This window comes from Ictalurus punctatus, chromosome 14, assembly GCF_001660625.3.
Source record: "Ictalurus punctatus breed USDA103 chromosome 14, Coco_2.0, whole genome shotgun sequence".
Lineage (NCBI taxonomy): Eukaryota > Metazoa > Chordata > Actinopteri > Siluriformes > Ictaluridae > Ictalurus > Ictalurus punctatus.
Window position 1 is genome coordinate 27990014 of NC_030429.2, and position 19597 is coordinate 28009610.

The 19597-nt window shown below is 40.6% G+C and overlaps 2 protein-coding genes across 3 annotated transcripts in view; both read left to right on the plus strand.

The window, feature by feature from the left end:
• The window catches only part of LOC108274787 (tenascin), a 44931-nt gene extending 31315 nt beyond the window's left edge, over nucleotides 1-13616 (plus strand). For both annotated transcript variants that reach the window (XM_047160004.2, XM_053685784.1), the window contains 11 exons: nucleotides 116-238; nucleotides 3088-3231; nucleotides 3998-4117; nucleotides 4826-4981; nucleotides 5270-5412; nucleotides 5874-6006; nucleotides 6776-6927; nucleotides 8170-8266; nucleotides 8862-9023; nucleotides 9897-10060; nucleotides 11729-13616. In XM_047160004.2, the coding sequence (XP_047015960.2) occupies nucleotides 116-238; nucleotides 3088-3231; nucleotides 3998-4117; nucleotides 4826-4981; nucleotides 5270-5412; nucleotides 5874-6006; nucleotides 6776-6927; nucleotides 8170-8266; nucleotides 8862-9023; nucleotides 9897-10060; nucleotides 11729-11827 (1493 nt within the window). In that variant the 3' untranslated portion in view covers nucleotides 11828-13616. The remainder of the gene's footprint in view (nucleotides 1-115; nucleotides 239-3087; nucleotides 3232-3997; nucleotides 4118-4825; nucleotides 4982-5269; nucleotides 5413-5873; nucleotides 6007-6775; nucleotides 6928-8169; nucleotides 8267-8861; nucleotides 9024-9896; nucleotides 10061-11728) is intronic.
• Nucleotides 13617-13978: 362 nt separating this feature from the next.
• On the plus strand, nucleotides 13979-18285 carry psmb10 (proteasome 20S subunit beta 10). The gene is made up of 8 exons (XM_017485272.3): nucleotides 13979-14204; nucleotides 15131-15224; nucleotides 15333-15430; nucleotides 15683-15823; nucleotides 15970-16085; nucleotides 17021-17079; nucleotides 17173-17324; nucleotides 18038-18285. The coding sequence occupies exons 1-8, from the start codon at nucleotides 14140-14142 to the stop codon at nucleotides 18147-18149; spliced, it is 837 nt and encodes a 278-aa protein (XP_017340761.1). The 5' UTR covers nucleotides 13979-14139; the 3' UTR covers nucleotides 18150-18285.
• The last annotated feature ends 1312 nt before the right edge of the window (nucleotides 18286-19597 follow it).

The following is a 19597-nucleotide window of genomic DNA, read 5'->3' on the forward strand; positions in this document are numbered from 1 at the left end:
CCCATTCTTTCTTTTTAAATCCACTTTCTTTCTTTCTTAATTTTCTTTCTTTCATTTTTCTTGTAAAACTTCAGTTGCTTTCTTTCTTTCTAAAGTGTGTGTGGTGTGTCCTTAGGTCCTGAGCCTCCCTCACACCTCTCCTTTAGTGACATAACTGACACGTCACTCACTGTGTCATGGAGACGACCAAAAAGCTCTGTGTCTAGGTTTAAGGTCACGTACATACACACTAAAGAAGGTGAGACTGCGCACACACACACACACACACACACAATCACACACACATTTATATCCACTCAGCAAAGTGATAATACAGAACATTAATAATAGAGGTTCAGGAAAATACACCAATATTCAGCTAAACGTGGACTGTATGTGTGAAGATGCTTGATTGTATATTTAGCAGCACCTTCCCCATGTGACAGATGGCAATAACTTCAGACACTGAACATTATTTTGCTAGTCATTTAGCTCTCTTTTTTGGCCACACCCACCAGCTATAAGCTCCTAATGACCAGCCTATGGACATGACCGAGGTTGCCGTATCTGAAGACCAGTAGCCTTGTGTTATTCAGGAGTGGCTGGTACTTCATGTCCTTTGACATAAAGGCTTTAGTCAAAAGTGCAGCCTACCTCTACAACAAATACCTGTCTGGACTCTTCACTTACAACATGCTCTGGTGTATTAGCAGAGACTTTGAAATGACACGTTGTTACAGAGGTGGAACATGGAAGGTTTGACACAGGAATGCTTGTATGATCTCACAGAAGGTGGTAAATGGACTGATATTTCTTTTGAGGTCCAGTATCCTATCATGACCTGCTATGTGCAGTCCTTTGTAAACAAACAGCCAGATTTAGTGATTTGTTCTGTGATATGGTGCAAGCAGTGGTGAGGCTGAGTGGTAGAAACCCAGATTGAGTCTGAGGGGGAGGATTTCACTGTGAACTTCAGAATGTCCTTACTGAGTGCAGAGTTCTTGAGGAATGAGTGAGACACAGAACGATCAGCATGAAGGAGGCATGCCAGTTTCACCTGTGATATTAGTCCAGTCTGGTGTTGTTGTTACAGATCCAGGAGAGTCCATCAGGTACCTGTGAATGTGTGGTTGCTCTAACACTGGTGAGTGGGTCAGTTATAAGGCCTTCTGAGACCCTCACAGTGCCAGCGCCATTCTGTGCCTACGCTAGGAACACTCTGGTTTAGACACACAGATCATTCAGTTCTGGCCAGTCTGACCAGACCCCAAAGCCAGCAGAATGGGTGTTGAGTTTCCCACTGGACTTCCTACTGAATGCAAAGAAGTGGGGATCTGACTCTCAGACCAATGGAGTCGAAAAACGGAGAAAAGCAATCCAGTTCCCTACCATCTCTGTCATCATTGTTCAGCATGTTTAGAAGATGGAATATCCATGTGTTGGTGTTGATCACATTACAGTATATTCTGTACCCCGAGTCCTCCTCCCCATTGTGGGTGAACGTTAATGTCCCAGGTACAGTATGTATTCAGCTCAAACCATTTTCTCATTAAGATCAATGATTTGATATACAATTCCCTAAGACTATTTTGTTGAATATGGACATTAGAAAACAGATCTTGGACAGTTTGGACAGTGCAGTTTGTCTAATGGCTTCAAGCTTCATGATAAGGGGCAGTGGGATGTTGATCAGATCCAGTCTGGATATAAACTCAGAGAGTACAGTATGTTCTTCACTTGCTCATCTTATTCACCAGAAATGTTGAATTTATGGCCTAGGTGTGTATATTTTTCATGAAGTGAACATATATTGGTTGTGATACTATTGTAAATACAGGGTGTTCGTTTGTAAGAACCATTGTGCACACACACACACACACACACACACACACACACACACACACTCCTCCTCTCACAAATGGCAGAGCATGTGGTGTTTTGTCACCTCAAGGCCTGACCATTCTAGAAAAATAAATCTTTTCCGGTCAAACATGTTCTTAATACCATTCTCCACTCTGAAGCCTGAACATCATCTGTATAGCCCTGCACAGGGTTGGGGGAGATCATACCCTGGGGGGACACTGACACGTCCAATGTAACCACTGATTGCTCGCAATTATGAAATTAACTGCAGCCCACAGTCCGCCAATTTTAATGCCTTTCAGAAGGCATACCAGTTTTCCCGGTAATTTCAGGCCAGTCTGGTGTTGTTGTTCTTGTTATTGTTGTTATAGATCCAGGAGAGTCTGTCAGGCACCTGGAGATGTTAGAGGATGTGTTTACCCAATGTAGGTTGTGGTTGCTCTAACACTGGTGAGTGACACGCCCAATTTAGCCACTGATTGCTGGCAATTATGAAATTAACTACGGCCCAGTTTTAATGTCTTTCAGAAGTGGTGTTGTGTAAGTCAGCTGTTTTCCACAGATTATATGAATAAAGGAGCCTCTGTATACATCAGTATACACCTGATGAAGATGTATTACCTCTATTGATCTAATCGTGACATTGTGAATCAGTCCCAAATGCATCTCTCAAAACAAGGAAGACTGAATACAGTCTGCAGGACCAGCATCCACTAGCCAGTATGCACTTCATGAAAACCTTATAGATGGTGGGGAAAAGGTGGATCCCAATCATCCCCTCCATCATTCTGGGACTCCTTTGTTTTCCAAATAGATATTAAAACAGCTGCCAGCTGAATTGGCGGAGAAGATCGGGAGTAGATCTTATATAAGCATTTGACTTTGGTATTTTTTATCGTAGTATGTTTGTATGGCTGCAATCTCATTAGGGCAGGGAGGGGGTCGAGGGACTGACTGTTATTTAAAGATTGCTTTAGATCTTTTATGTTGCTGTAGTGTATTTCCACTCACTTTCTTGCTTCACGGGCTACATCTTGCTTCTGTCCACAATGAGGCTAAAACAGTGTCACATAAGAAGTGAAATAAGCAACAGACTCAACAGGGCTCAACTGGAGGTCCTACCACCATCTTTCATACACACACACACACACACACACACACACACACACACACACACACACACACACACACACACACAGACACAGTGAGTGTTTATTACAGTATATGTTTTCGGTGTGATGACAGGAGAGCCAATCTCAGTGACGGTGGACTCATCAACCACCACTCTGTCTCTGACCAAGCTCTCCCCGGGATCTACTTATGAGGTCAGCGTCATCTCTGTGCTCGGATTGGACGAGAGCGACCCAGTCAAGGACTTCGTGATTACACGTACGTCTGAGTCCAAACATGTGACACCAAATACGAAACACAATTATTATACACAAACACCAATATATTTTCATTATTTTGACGTTATATGTATAATCTTTCTTTTTTTTTTACATTTCCTTATATAGGATTTTTTGTTTTTATATTTTATTTATTTTGCTTTCCTTTTTCTTTTTTTTCTGTTTTTTTCCCCGCCTTTCTTCTTGTTCTTGCATTGTTTCTGATTCAAACTAGTGTATTTTTTTGCTTTTTTCCCTTTCTTTAGGTTTTTTCGATTTTTGTCTACGTTTCATAATTTATTTTGTCCTTTCTAAGTTCCTTTCTTTCTCTCTTTCCGTTACTCTTTTATTCTTTTTTTTCTAAATGTTTTTCTATATCATTTTTGTGGTTATTATTTTTTCTATATTTCTTTCTTTCTTTCTTTCTTTCTTTCCTATTTTTTTCTAAGACTATTTTATGAATGACTTGTATCCTTTCTTTGTTTCGGATTCAACCTATTATATTTTTTGTCGTAGACCTGGTTTCATTATTTCATTCTTTATAGTTTTTTCCTCTTTTTTGCTGAATTTCTTTTATTTTTATTTTCCCCTCCTTTTGCTCTCTCTTCTTCCATCAGTCTATCCATATAATCTTTTTGTAGTCAATCCTCTTTGTCTCTGAACGCACTGATTGATGAGTGTGTTTCCTGCTGGGGAACTGATATATCTGATATATATTTTTTCTGGGCCGTTAGCATCCTGACTCCGCTTTCTTTCCTCTGTCTCAGTGCCCGACCCACCAACCGACCTCAGGGCCATAAACATCACAGATACCAAGGCACTGTTGCTATGGAGACCTGCCCTGGCAACCGTCGACCAGTACATCATCACTTACCACTCTGAGGAAGGTCAGCTCCCTTTCTGTCTCTCCCTCCAAAACAAAGATAATATTTACTGTGATGACATTATCACCAATTATACGATTGATGTTCTCTTTAATATATATAAAAATTAACACAAACTCTGGAGTGAGATGTAGGATACGAACATGTGTCAAACTAACTGGATCTGGAACATTTCTTGTGTAAATTCTCCTGCAAAGCATTTATGAATAAATGTGTTCATATCTAGTGCAATAAAAGACGCTTGTTGATTTTTCAGACAAGAAAGTTGTTTGAGTGACCGTTTCAAACCTGATTATGGAATCAGTCTCCAGTGTCCATTGTCTTATTAGAGAAAATAGAGAGAGAGAATAAAGAGAGGGCTTGTGAGGGAACGACTGTTTATAGCTGCTATAACGTAAGTGACAACAGGAACTAACTTGTTTTATGGATATAAAGTACAATATATCACTTGTATTGTGATCGTTGGGAAACTGCTGTGGTATAAGAGGAATAACACACTTTAGGGTATGCTGTTATAGGAAAATAAACCATCTAGGTTTGGAGTATTTCCCTGTACCATCATGTCCCTAAATGTGTTATTCCTGTAAGATTTTGTTGCAGTTAGCGTATGAGATAGCAGCTATACTAAAGACATGACCCTGTGTGTATCTCTATCTCTCAGCTGAGTTTTGTGTGTGTGTGTGTGTGTGTGTGTGTGTGTGTGTGTTTTAGCTCCTGGCTCAGAGTTAAGCGTCAGAGTGTCAGGTAACGCAGTGGAAGAGCAGCTTCAGGCTCTAAAGCCTTCCACTAAGTACAACGTCACCATCATCAGCCGGCTGGGAGAACAGAAAAGTTCCAGCACACACAGCACCTTCACTACGGCCAGCGGTGAGCGACCACTCTCTGTAGTGTGTGTGTGTGTGTGTGTGTGTGTGTGTGTGTGTGTGTGTGTGTGTGTGCGTTAAAGTGGTAAAGTGTGTTAAGACCTGAAAAAGCTAGAAAGATGGTGTGGTTTCTGTTCAGAGACCTCCCATTGTCTGCCATTGGTCCAAAATATCACACGGTTGCTTGTGATGGATTTCTGGGTCCAGTATTGTTAGTGTGCTTTATTTGAAACATACGCTGAGATGTAACTTTGAAATCTCAAAATCCTGCCTCTATTGTCTCTCCTGATAGGCTCTCCTGGAAAGGGGGAGGCACCTCGGGACCTGACAGCCAAACACGTAACTGCACGTACTGCTGTGTTGTCATGGAAACCACCAGCTTCAGCTGTGACAAGCTACAAACTGACGTACTTCACCAAGGGTGGAGAGCGCAAGGTGAGACGAGGAGAGATAAGTCACCAAACACATGAACGAGTTAGTTAGCCAATCACAGACAAGCTATCTGTCAACATTTTGTCCGTGTTATGTGGAAACGTGAGTATGAGCTGAGCAATGACAAAGCACACCCTTTAAGTTTTTACTTTAAGTGATGCTAACGCAATTAAGGAATGAAAACATGATGCAAATGAATAATTGGTAGAGAACTGGTAGAAAGTAACATCCATGGATCATAGACACATTAGCACTTCTGGTGCATTTTTACACGCCTCTTTTGTGAAAAGGACGTACATGCTGTAGCTATTAGCCAACTAGCTTTTGATTCTTGCTAATTGTCATGCTAACTTCCAAACACTGTTAGCACCGAAGTTTTTGATCAGAAATTACACTGATTTGATTAATGAATTAAACACACCAGTTAACATTATTCATTTGTTTTATTGTTGATCACCAAACAGGAAGTGACCCTTAACCCTGGAGTTACTGAACATAAGCTGAGTGGGTTGCGTCCCTCGTCTATGTATACAGCACTACTGCAGGGTGAGAGAGGCGGCGTCTACACCGCGGCCATCTCCACCGAGTTCACTACAGGTGTGTAGCTGTCATTAACCGGTTTGTTGCTGGTGATGATGTTTATCAGCGTATTAATAACCTGGTATTAATGATATGTCCATTATGTGATTGGCAGTGCTTGTTGCAGATGTGTTCCCGGGTTATTTAGTTGTGTTTTCATGGCTCATGGCTGCCTGGCCTTGTTTCAGCTTCCTGTTCTTTCCTCCTCGAAGCTGATGAGGCCCTCGGAGAAGTGTGGACACCACGCAGCATGTGTTGTAGTTACTGTTTCCAAAAGAAAGGTTAATTAAAGCAATAAGCCCTGCGAGGACTTGGTTTACAATGATTTGCAGCAAGGTCCACCCTTCAGTATGCAGTGGCTGCTGCTGGAGACCAGGGTGTGGAACCACGTTGATGAAGTCATCAACATACTGTAGCTCAAGCATGTGACAAGCGTGTAGTTTAGATGTTACCAGGAAACCTTGCAGGTTAAATAGTCTCATGTCTACAGAAATCCCACCGTTACTCTGCAGCTCATGGTATAATAAATATTTAGGCTAGCAGTTACACTATTGTTCTTTGGCTCTCTGGCGTATGGTCCTGAGGTTCTAGCATTTGAATGGTTAAAGCTTATCTTGGCAAAAGGTGAAAGTAACAGCTAGCTGTTAAAGAGAATCACTTTTTTTTCTTGTATTCCATAAACATTCATTCAATCGTTCATTAAATAATTTTGCAATCAGCCTGAACACTCGTTACTAGCCGATGTTAATTACTCTTTTCCCATCTGAACTAAATGTTCCACTCTCAGGAACTCTGCGCTTCCCGTACCCCTCTGACTGCTCTCAGCAGCTGATGAATGGACAGACGGAGTCGGGTTTGGTGGAGATTTTCCCCGGAGGGAATCAGGGACAACCTGTCATGGTTTACTGCGATATGGAGACGGACGGCGGAGGCTGGACGGTAAGAGGCGGAGCCACTCACAACACAGGCCACTCCCACCATGCCGAACAACATTGATCTGTTTTTCTGCTTGTCTGTGTCTAAAAGTATGCATCAGTCTGTGTACAAGACATAACATCACTCTCAGCAGTTAATAGCAGAATGCTGTAAATACAAGCTAGTTCCTGCAAGAGCAAACAAACAAAAGAAAATGCATTGTTTATTACTAAACTACTGAACAATAATTATATATTATTACATATATAGATTACAGTAATAATCTATTAAATCTTAAACTTTCTTAAACTTTCTATCTAAATCTTAAACTTTACTAAAGGATACGGATTTGGTATGATTGAATCAGACGCATGTTTATTAGTGACTTTTCATGGTCTGTGTGTGAATTACACCTCATAACAGAACATGAATAACTAATAAATATCATCCATTTGACCAGGATCTACCATAAAGACGTAAAGAAACAGAAAGAAAAAGGCATGTAGGTGGTTGATTATTTTCCTATAAACAGCCCAAGTGTTTTATTCCTCTTATACCACAGCAATTTGTCAACCATTCATGTTTTTATTTATGTATTAAAGAATGACATACTTTTTATCTGTTTATAGTTACATTTAACGTTGATGAACATCCGCAAAACAAGACTGTTACACTGGAGACTCCTTCCGTACATGTTACATAAACTTCATCATATCAACGATTACACACGTTTTTAATCTCTTTAGTATCAGTGGAGCGTCCACTGTACACGTCCCTGTGAACGAGCTGTTACTATGGAAACTATAACGTATTAGAACGAGCACATTAATATAAACCTGCTTCTTTTCACCAATCACAATCCAGAACTCAAGAGCACTGTGGGATAAATAATAATAATAATATATAAACATTCTGACAGAATTCACACACACTGATGACAGCAAAGCTGTACCGATTCTCTGAGTGCTTGTTAAATTAAAACTTGAGACTCTCCAAACGTCTTTTTCACAGACGTGCCGCTATATATCATCTTTCTGATGGTTACGACCTCACGTTAGATGGAGTTTAATAACACTAATCTGTAATGTCAATCTTTTATTATAATACAGCAGAAAAATAGATGATGCTAAGCAGGTAGTTATGATATTATGGCTTCACTGCCCAGACAGTGTGTCCACACATTCTCTTATGTGTGTGTGTGTGTGTGTGTGTGTGTGTGTGTGTGTGTGTGTGTGTGTGTGTGTGTGTGTGTTTTTGTTTTTGCAGGTCTTCCAGAGACGAACTGATGGGAAAACCAACTTCTTCAGAAACTGGCAGGCGTACAGGAAGGGCTTCGGAGATCTGGAGGGAGAGTTCTGGCTTGGTGAGAAAGACGTCAAGCACGTCGTTACAGACGACCGAAACATAATTAAACAGAAATCGACCAATATAGATGATGGTTAGTGTTATGTAAACGCAGGTGAAGTGCCATGACAGGTAAAATAACAAAAATAACACACACACACACACACACACACACACACACACACACACACACAAAACATGCAGCTCTGGTTGTAATGATGTAATGATGTATAATAATAGTAATAATAATAATAATAATAATAATAATAATAATAATTTAATAATACTAGGTACCATGGTTACAAGTATGGTTAAAGAAGGACAAACTGCCAGCTAGCCTATATAACAGACTGTAATATTAGTATAATCTGTGTTTTAGACAGAGTTTGTGTTCCCTTTGTTCTTTCTCACTCTCCGTGACTGTATGTAATGTATATTTAATTATATATTTCATTCAGGCACTAAAGCAGGTCCATTGTTAAGTGTTATGCGTTTTCAGAACACACCATACTGGACTGATTTAAAATGATAACACGCTGGTCTGTGGTGCCCCCTGGTGGACACAAATAATCTACACATAAATTCTCAACACTCATAAATCTGTCCCTCGTTAGGAAACGACTTCCTCCACAACCTCACTACAATGACTCCCATGAATATGAGGGTGGACTTGAGATCAGGAGACGAGTCCGTCTATGCACACTACTCCACGTTCTCCGTGGACACTATGAAGAAGCACTACATGATGCGAGTGTCTGGATATTCGGGCACAGCCGGTGAGTGCTGAGCAGATCGAGCTCCTGTTGTGTTTCTGTTGAACACTGTGGTGTGAACCCAGTCATTTATTGTCTTAAAATATAAATCTACAGAATCTTATTAAAGGAAAACTCCACCCTGAACTTCTCGCTGCAGCCAAGATTTATTTTACAGTGAATTTCTGAGGGCATATTTTTAAGTAATGTATAAACTTCTTCCATGGATGTGTTGGTCTGTTTACACGGTTTTCTACATTACCCACAATGCTGTTCGACTACTTGATAGTGGTGCAGTGAGATTTATCTCTCGCTTAAGCTCTATCTAAAGAGAGTGATGCAGCGGCGCTTTAGTCCCTTAGTCTGTCCAGCTCTCACACCTCCTCACCTGTACACTCTGCTCAAACAGATCAGTTTCCAAAGCTTCAACTTTCATGCTAATTCCACTGGTAGTACCATCACACTCTTCATCTTCTACATCGCTAATTAGCTGAGCTCAACATCACTGGAAAATGGTGAGTCAGAAATGTAGCGTTGTCTTTAGGAGCTAACAGCAACACCTGACCGGTATCACTCATGTTTCAGATTGTTTAATTAGTGCAAATAAAACACCAGCCAAAAAATGAGCAAATATCTCTAAGCACATCACGCACTGTGTTTCAGTAAACCATGCCCGTTGTGTTACAGTGTAACCATGCCCGGTGTGTTTCACTGTAATCATGCCCGGTGTGTTTCAGGGTGGAGTTTACCTTTAAGTTAAGTTCACAATAATTGGCAGTAATTCTGGACTTGACTGTAATAATACAGATGCTAGTGTATGATGTATCAGATGTAGATGTATGCTGTAATTACCGTGTCACTCAGTGTAACGTGTTGTTATGATGATGTGGGGTATAGGCGACTCTCTGAGGTACCACGATAAACGGCCATTCTCCACGTTCGACCGCGACCCTCAGCCCTTCATCACACGCTGTGCCATGTCATACAGAGGGGGCTGGTGGTACAAAAACTGCCACGAGGCTAATCTCAACGGCCTGTACAACACACACACCAACCATCAGGTACACACACACACACACACACACACAGAGCACGGTTACTTAAAAGTGAACAAAATGGACACAGGGATGAGTGATGGGGTAATAATATCATATGGCGATACCCAAGAACATCTTCACAATATACAGTGAAAAAAATGTAAATAATTAACTTAGGCCAGTTAGGACAAACGTAGATTCTGACGTCTACTGAAGCTTTGTGTATAGAGACGGAATCACATTCTCTGAGATAGTGACATTCTGGCACTGAAGTTGGGAAAACACTCCTCTGAAATGTGACATGACCACCAACGCACACATACAAGCTCTGTGTATAGAGACGTGTATAGAGATTTGGAGTGTGACAAATGAGCACAGTTCAAGCATTTATTCTCCACCAAACAATGGTTGGAAATAGTCTTCAAAATTAATTAATTTTTTTATTAAAACATTTTTTTAAATAAAAGTTCATTTTTTTAAATAAAATTTTACTTTATTTTTGATGCTGTACACAGCAACACTGATTTGACACCCACCATGAACGAAGGAACTTTAAAATTACCCCCAGTTGACTTTTCAGTTGTGGTTCATAGTGAAATTATTTTCTTCATATACCCCAGCATGTTAGGAAGTTGGGGTCAGAGCGCAGGGTCAGCCATGATACAGCGCCCCCTGGAGCAGAGAGGGGTAAGGGCCTTTCTCAAGGGCCCAACAGTGGCAGCTTGGCAGTGTTGGGGCTTGAACCCCCGACCTTCTGATCAGTAACTCAGAGCCTTAACCGTCAAGCCCCTTTTTTCCGGGAAATTACTTGAATTGCTGAAATCACAATCGCACAAAATAGTTTCGCACACTCTTTTGAAGTGATGTTTGTTGGTAAATGAGACATTTTCACTGTACTCATGTTCAGCGCACATGAATCGAAGAGGGCTTTGGCTGAATGTGCGTTGTGATGATGTCATATAACGCATCTTGGCCCAAATCTGCAGAACATCTGCGCTAATATTGAAAAATTGCAAGCTCCTCCGAGTATTGAAGTGTTTGCTTGATTTTGCATTCATTTTTGCGATCACAAAAAATCCTGGACGAACTTGTATAGATGGTGCTGTTAGTAATTTTTTTTTTAGTACTTTTTTACATCCATACTAATAAATAAAAAAAGTATAGAAACATATTATGTAATTTTTCAATTGCATTATGTAAGAACAAAAAAAAATGTAATTGTAATCTAGAATTGTTCATAATGTTGAAAAAACATTATGATATTTTTGCAATATCGCCCAGCCTACATTCTAGAGAGCACTTAATATTTATACAGGATGAGTCATCAACAACTTTCCCCTGAAGTGACAAACTATAAAATGAAAGCAAGAATATCTCCAAACTGTTTTTTTCTACATATTCTGTCGTATTGGTGTCCATAAGGCTAAGGGACAGGCACAAAAAGCTCTGAAACACTGATTTAGATTTCTTTAACAAATCGAGTGCTGAACGTCTGACGGTATCCATTCAGAAAGGTGCATCATGATGTTAATATACGGCTGATATACAGATATCATGTCATCATACACAGACAAAACACAATGTAGTTCAGACACACAATTACAAATACACAACATCAGGATGCTGGTGGTGATAATTTTATAATGTGTGTGTGTGTGTGTGTGCGTGCGTGTGTGTGTGTGTGTGTGTCAGGGTGTGATCTGGACCGCATGGAAAGGGAAGAAATTCTCCATCCCGTTCACAGAGATGAAACTCCGCCCAGCCTCCTTCAAAGCACACGGTCAGGGATGAACAGAGTGAAAGAAAAAGAGGACGTCGGAGAAGAACAGCAGACACTCACACATGTACAGACACACCTCACTTACTGAAAATTGTGTAACCACAGTTTGAAAATGTTCTATGTGTAGTAAATGTTCTACTACACACACACACACACACACACACACACACATAGGGGATGTTTATTCAATATATGATATTGTACAGTTTGTGGATTGTCTGTTTATCATTTCCTGCCTGTATCCTGTGTATTTGTGGTATGTATGAATATTACGTGCTGTAGCTCTCACCTTGACTGTGTGTGTGTGTGTGTGTGTGTGTGTGTGTGTGTGTGTGTGTGTGTGTCAGAGATATACAGTGGATCTAAAAATAAAGTCTACACACTCCTGTTAAAATGGCAAGATTTTGTGATGTAGAAAAAATTAAACCAAGATAAATCACGTCAGAACCTTTCCTACCTTTATTGTCTAATTTTATCCTATTAATTCAAATGAAAAACAATAAGAATCATTTTAGGGGGAAAAAAACAGATTGCATAAGTTTGCACACCCCGCACATCCAGGTGAAGCCGTTCCTTTGTTGATCTGGAGGTCTGCTTTGGGTCGTTGTCATGCTGAAGGGTGAAACTCTTCATCTGAAGTTTTTCAGCAGAAGACTTAAGGTCTTGCACCTGAACTGACTGGTATTTGGAGCTGTTCATTTTTCCCTCCACCCTGATTAAAGCCCGACTTCCAGCTGAAGAAAAACAGCCCCAAAGTATGATGCTGCCACCACCGTGCTTCACCGTGGGGATGGGGTTCTTTTAGTGATGTGCTGTGGGTTTTTTGTGCCAAACATATCTTTTGGCAAAAAAGTTCAACTTTGATCTCATCAGACCAGAACACATTATTCCACATGGTTTTTTTAGATTGGATGATTTATATTATTAATTTATTTATGTTAAAGAAGGCTTCCATCTTGCCCCCACCTACCCCATCGCCCAGAGATATGAAGAATTCAGGAGATTGTTGTCACATGTATGGATCAACCAGTACTTCACAGAAATTGCTGCAGTTCTTTTAATGTAGCTGTAGGCCTCTCTGTAGACTCCCTGACCAGTTTCTCCTGATCTTCTCATCAAGTTTAGAGGGACGTCCTACTCTTTGTAGTGTCACTGTCATGCCATATTTTCTCCACTTGTTGATTATTATCTTTACAGTGTTCCATGGTATATCCAATGCCTTTGATTTTGGAACCCTCTCCTGATTAATATTTTTCAACAGTGAGATCCCATACCTGCTTTGTAAGCTATTTGTGGCCCATGGCTTTTCCACTTGGATGTTACCGAGAAGATCCTACAGAATAGAATCCTGTAGGAACAGCTGGATTTTATTTATGGATAATCAGTCACTTTAATTGATGGCAGGTGTACACTAATTAGTATTCAACATGAGTTTGAATGTGATTGGTTGATACTGAACACTGCCACCAAAAGGGCGTGTAGACTTAAGCAAGCTTTTCCCCCTAAAATGATTCTTATTGTTTTTCATTTTAATTAACAGGTTAAAATTTTACAGTAAAGCTAGAAAAGCTTCTGACATGATTTATCTTGGTTTCATTTTTATTACATCACAAAAACTTGCCATTTTAACAGGAGTGTGTAGACTTTTTTTCTTTCTTTTTTTTTTTTTAGACCCACCGAACATCTGTCTGTACTCTGCTTATATTTATCTATTCAGAAGTGTCTCTCATGTTTGTGAGTCAAGTGTTCAGATAATCAGATGCTGAACAGACTTAAAATAAACAAATTGGTGAAAGTAAACCTTAGCCTCCACTCTCTCACTGTGTGTGTGTGTGTGTGTGTGTGTGTTTGCGCGCGCGCACTCGCGCTAGTTAGCATGAGCTAACCTGACAGGATTTCTGAGAGGATTTGAATCCTCGCTGTTAGCATTAGCACAGAGTTTCTGTGATGGTATATTATTAGGATTATTTATTAAACACTTTAATAAATAAGAGTGAGTTATTATTAATCATCATGATTGTTAATAATTGTAACTGTATTTATCACGATTGAAGATAAATAAACGTATTATTTTAGAGTTTATGCGAACACCTGTGGTGTGGAGGGAACGAGGGGAAGTGTACTAGTGTGTATCTCACAGCCGAAATGGAACATACCCCTTTGTCACAGTTGAAAGTGAAAGAAAGCCCGACTACCGCGTTTGGGCAGGAAATAAACCCGCTGACGCATTGCCGAACTTCATCCATTCTTTATTTCAGTCCCAGTTCGACTTCTTTTTATTTTATTTTATTGTTTTATACTTCACAATCCAGCCGATTGAACGATGCTGAGCTCGAGCTCACAGGTTGAGGCACCGAGTGGAGGTTTCTGCTTTGAGAACGCGCGCAGGTGAGTGTGTGTGTGTGTGTGTGTGTGTGTGTGTGTGTGTGTGTGTGTGTGTGTGTGTTTAGCTTTTTTACTAATACAGATATACAACTGAACACACCTGAGCAGCTCCAGGTGCCTAGAACCTGTCTGCTCCCTCATTTCCTTGGTCCATCCCTGGTTCTGGAGAGAACCCCAGGTCCTGTAAATGTTCCTGTTTGCTCTTGCTTTAACTCATTTGATTCCCACTTAACAGCCATTCCTGAGAAGAATCACCTGGAACACTGAAGCGTACAGGACTAGGGTTTGGAACTTTAGTTTTATAATAACCAAAGAGTACCAATTGTTTATAAACACCGTCCATCCACCCACTTTCCATACACACACTTATCCTACACAGGTCACGGGGAGCCTGGGGTCTGTCCCAGAGAACTCGTGGTATGAAGTAGTGGACATCCTGGATGGGGTACCAGCCCATCGCAGGGCACAATCTCGAACACACTCACACACACATTCACACGCTACGGACAATTTGGACATGCTAGTCAGCCTACAACACATGTCCTTGGACTGGGAGATTAAACCGGAGTACCCGGAGGAAACCCCCGAAGCATGGGGAGAACATTCAAACTCTGTGCACCCCCAACACCGGAGGTGCAAGGCAAACGTACTAACTAAATCGCCACCAATCAGTCACACATATAGCTTAATGTTTCCATATTAATTCACGAAAAATCCACATCCATTCTCCATCATCAGAGATGTCCACTCCGTTTCACCTCTCCTAACTCCTCGAGCTATTCTGATACAATACAGTTTTCATTTCTTTAGATGTGATACGTTTCAGGTGGTTGATGTTTGAGAAATCTCCACCTGCTCTGAGGAATGTTTTCTGAATTTCAGTATCATGATAATATCGTAATGTACAGTTCACCTTCTGCTGTTGTCAGAAATGCGGTATTGGAGGCTGGTCTGTCGGAGAAGGGCTACAGCGCTCCAAAAGCCCGGAAGACTGGCACCACTATCGGTGGGATCATATTCAAGGTCCGAAACGCCTTCTAAACACAACACAGACAGTAATTACTTTATTATTGTCATGTTTTCAAATAAATACTTGTCTGTTTAACTTGCTTTTGCTGTTGAACCGAGCAGGATGGAGTTATCCTCGGCGCTGACACTCGGGCTACTGACGACATGGTCGTGGCCGATAAAAACTGCATGAAGATCCACTACATTGCACCCAACATATAGTGAGTGGCTTGATTTATTACGTGGCCTGGTTTAGGACCTACGTGAGTCCTGACGCTCTCATCTGGGAGCCGTGGTGCTCAGATTTCACTTTAGATATCGAGTTGTAATACGATGCTGTTTGAGGAGAGGCTGGGTTTCACTTTTCTTCACCAGCTGAAGATTCAGCTTTTCTGTCTTGTTCCTGTTCGGTCTCATCTCTCCATCTACCGTCTCTCTGAGAACTGTGTTCTAATCTCACTGTGATCGGCTAGCTGTTGTGGAGCAGGCGTGGCAGCAGACGCTGAGATCACCACCCAGATGATGTCGTCAAACATCGAGCTGCATTCTCTCAGCACGGGACGTCCTCCTCTCGTCGTCACTGTGACACGGCAACTCAAACAGTTGCTGTTCAGGTGAGAGTGACGTTTACGTGATGAACACTCGTATGAGCGAGGCATGTTTGAGTCTCGTTGGAGAAGCAGATTTTAATCGTATTGTTTGATGGCTGATGAAATTAAAAGCATGGGCTGAAGGAGTTGGATGTGTTTGTGTGTGCCAGGTATCAGGGACACATCGGTTCGTCTCTCATCGTCGGAGGAGTGGATGTTGACGGCTTCCAGCTCTTCAGCATCTACCCTCACGGCTCCTATGATAAACTGCCCTTCGCCGCCTTGGGTATGAGTCCTGAGCATGTGCACGACTGAAAACAATACTATTTTATATTATAGATACTTTCTGTATATTTTTTAATTACACTATACCATATGTAGTACACAATAGTATTTCCAGTTCTGGCACTCACTATGTCTGTCCAATGCCCATTGACTAGTACATGTAAAAAAATGGTCAGATACCAACAACCAACCCCAGATGATAGTATGTGATGCAATCCTAGTGTATTCTGTCACGCTAATTGACGTGATAGTGAGTTGGATGTATTTCACGCACGGCTGTAGGACTAGAGTCAGGGCTCAAAGCGTTTTCTAAATAAGGTCTTGGTCTTACACAGAATCTATAAAAATCTGTTTTCTTTTCACATGAACAAAGGTTGACAAGAAGTAATTATTTCTTCTAGAAAACAGAAAGCGAATGAAGGCAAACAGTCAAAGTAAAGGCTTGACCTTGAAAAGGATTCGGTGGTTTTCCTTCTGGATCTTGACTCTCACTTTCATTAAGACTCGGTTTCACGATTCACGATTAATGATCAAAAACAGACCACAAACTGTGTTCTGTGCGAATATCAAGAGGAGGAACCACAACGTCTTCCTACTGTACAATATAAATAACCTGATAAAACATCTTCATGACCCAGATGAGGACGGGTTCCCTTCTGACTCTGACCACTGTCACCACCCGCTCGCTCAATAGGGATAAATTCACACACTTAAAATCTCTATCCTGTGTTTATACGTTTCTGTAAAGCTGCTTTGAGACAATGTCACTGTTAAAAGCGTTATACAAATAAAACTGAATTGAATTATGATGTTAAGTAGTGTTTAAACAAGAGAGCACGAGGAAGGGTATAAAATAATAATGACTTTCCACTGTATGTTGGTGTAAAGTGTGTGAGACAGAAAACTTTATTTAGTGACATGAGGAGTATTTTGTAGGTTCTGGAGCAGCTGCAGCCATCTCTGTGTTTGAAGACCGATACAAACCCAACCTGGAGGTAAAATAGATTAACACATTCAAGTCTCCTAGAACACTTCCTGTATAGTCATGTATACCCAGTTCTCTCTCTCCCTCCCTGCATGTAACTCAGCTGGAGGATGCGAAGAGGCTGGTACGTGATGCCATCGCCGCTGGGATTTTCTGTGACCTGGGCTCTGGTAGCAACATTGATCTGTGCGTGATCACAGACAAAGGAGTAGATTATCTGCGGGGCTATGACCAGCCTGTACAGAAGGGCCAGAAGTAAGACCTTCATCCCTTTATCACTGCTAAATTCTCCAATCTGATTGGTTAGGTGTTAATTAATTTTCTACACTTTTAATAATAATAATAATAATAATAATAATATTTATGCGCTTGTTCGAATACGTTGTTGTTTCTATAGTAACAGCTCGTTCACAGGGACTCGTACGGCGGATGCTCCACATAAACAGATAAAAAATGTTAATTGTTAGTGGAGGTTCTGTAAGGAAACATTTATTTGACATTCATGGAAGGAGTCTCCAGTGTCAGCACTATCATAAATCACACAAACAGTCAAAGATCAGAAAACCATGAAATCAAACTGTTTATATCTGCTATGACGTCAGTGAGAACAGGAACTATGTTTTTTACAGTGTTAGATGTAACGATACGCAGGTATGATGAAAAAGGTATAATGTGTTGTTCTTTACTTAATAGAACATTTTAATTGCTGTTGTACGAAAGGAATAAAACACTTGGGGGCGTGCTGTTGTAGGAAAATAATTAACACTTGGGTGGTAACAGTAAATCCGCTTCATCACACCACCCCGTCACTCAACATACACACTGTGGTTTATTTCTTACGTAATATGAACAGCACCGTGATGTGATTCCTCTTCTGTCTGATATCCACTCAGCTGAAGACATAAAGGGCAAGTCTGAGGACATGTGTGTGATAGTTCCTTCCCTGTGTTTCACTGTCTGTTCTCCAGGGAAGGCAAGTACATCTACAAGCAAGGAACCACACCAGTGCTGACGAAGACGGTCACGCCACTCACGCTGGACGTCGTGGATGAATCTGTTCAGATGATGGACAGCCAGTGAAGCTCCACTACATGTTGCTTGTTGCTTTATTCTTCTTTTTTAACTGTTTATGGATGAGGAATTACTATCGTGCATTTAAGCCTGAGTAGGCGTTTCATTTCTCTGACATAAATAAATAAATATGATTTTAAAAATATACTACATATACAGTATATATACATTCTATTTCCCTAATTACATTTGGAAACTCTGCAATGGCATGAAAATGCCTAATTTTTGCTTTTTCCACCGCTGGGTTTGGAAATGTAATGTATTGCAGTGTGAGAGACAGGAATGAAGGTAAGACGTGTCGTTATTTAACTCGTAGTTGGTTGGGAATTGCCAGTGCTGTCTCCAGTTTCCACGGAAATGTACTCGTATAGCAAAAAGCCAGAGAATAGAGATCAACTAAAACTGCATTGGGCGAAAGAAATGGGCTGATGACCAGCTCCTCACTGTTTCCAGTGGCACTAAAACACTTTCCTCCTTCTGTAAAGCTGCATGAGCCACATCTTCAAACATGGCACAATCCCAATCCATCTTTAAATACTTTTATACAGTTTTATATTCCGTCTGTCATGTCTGCATCCTGTGAGCACTGAAATCAGTCATTACTCTCTCAGTGATGCTGACTTGATAGACAGTAAGTGATGTAGAGGCTCTGCATAGTCAGTTTACCTGCTGTTACACTTTTCTCCCACCAGGCGTTCCTGCACACGCGTGGTCAGGAAACTTGATAAATCCCATTCAATGTATAGAAACATGCAGACGCACTGTTTACGCACAAAACTATGATAAATTAGGCCCCAAGAGTTCAGGTGTAGTTATATTGAGACCACTTGACACTTTTAATTATACACAGGTCAACTGCATTCAACTAATTATGGGGCTTCTTGATAGCATAATTAATTGAGGTCTTTCACACTGACGGTGGTTAATACAGTCAGAACTTCTATATATATATATATATATATATATATATATTTATTTATTTATTTATTTTTAATTAAGCAACAATCAATCAACAATAATCAACAATCTTGTGCACAAGATCAAGATAAACAATTGATTGTTTGGCAAGGCAGAAGATCATCCAGGGCCCCCATCCCACCACGGCTCACATCAACATCAGCACCTGACCTCAACCTCATTAATCTATAGTGGAAAGGTTATTATAACAGCAAACACAGAGGGAATAAATCTGGAATGAGATGTTCAACAAGTACATATGGGAGTGATGGTCAGGGGTGCACAAACTTTTAGCCATATAGTGTACAGTATATACGAGTATTTAGGTTTTGTCTTGTGCAAAGTTATCTGCAATAATACACTCGATTTTACAGGATTCTTGGTAAGTCTATCATTTAAACACAGCCTCCTTAATGCATAATTTTGCCTTTTCATCATGCAGTTAATGGTGTTAAAAATATATAACGAAATGTGGAAAGTGTTGAAAAAGCAGGTCGCGT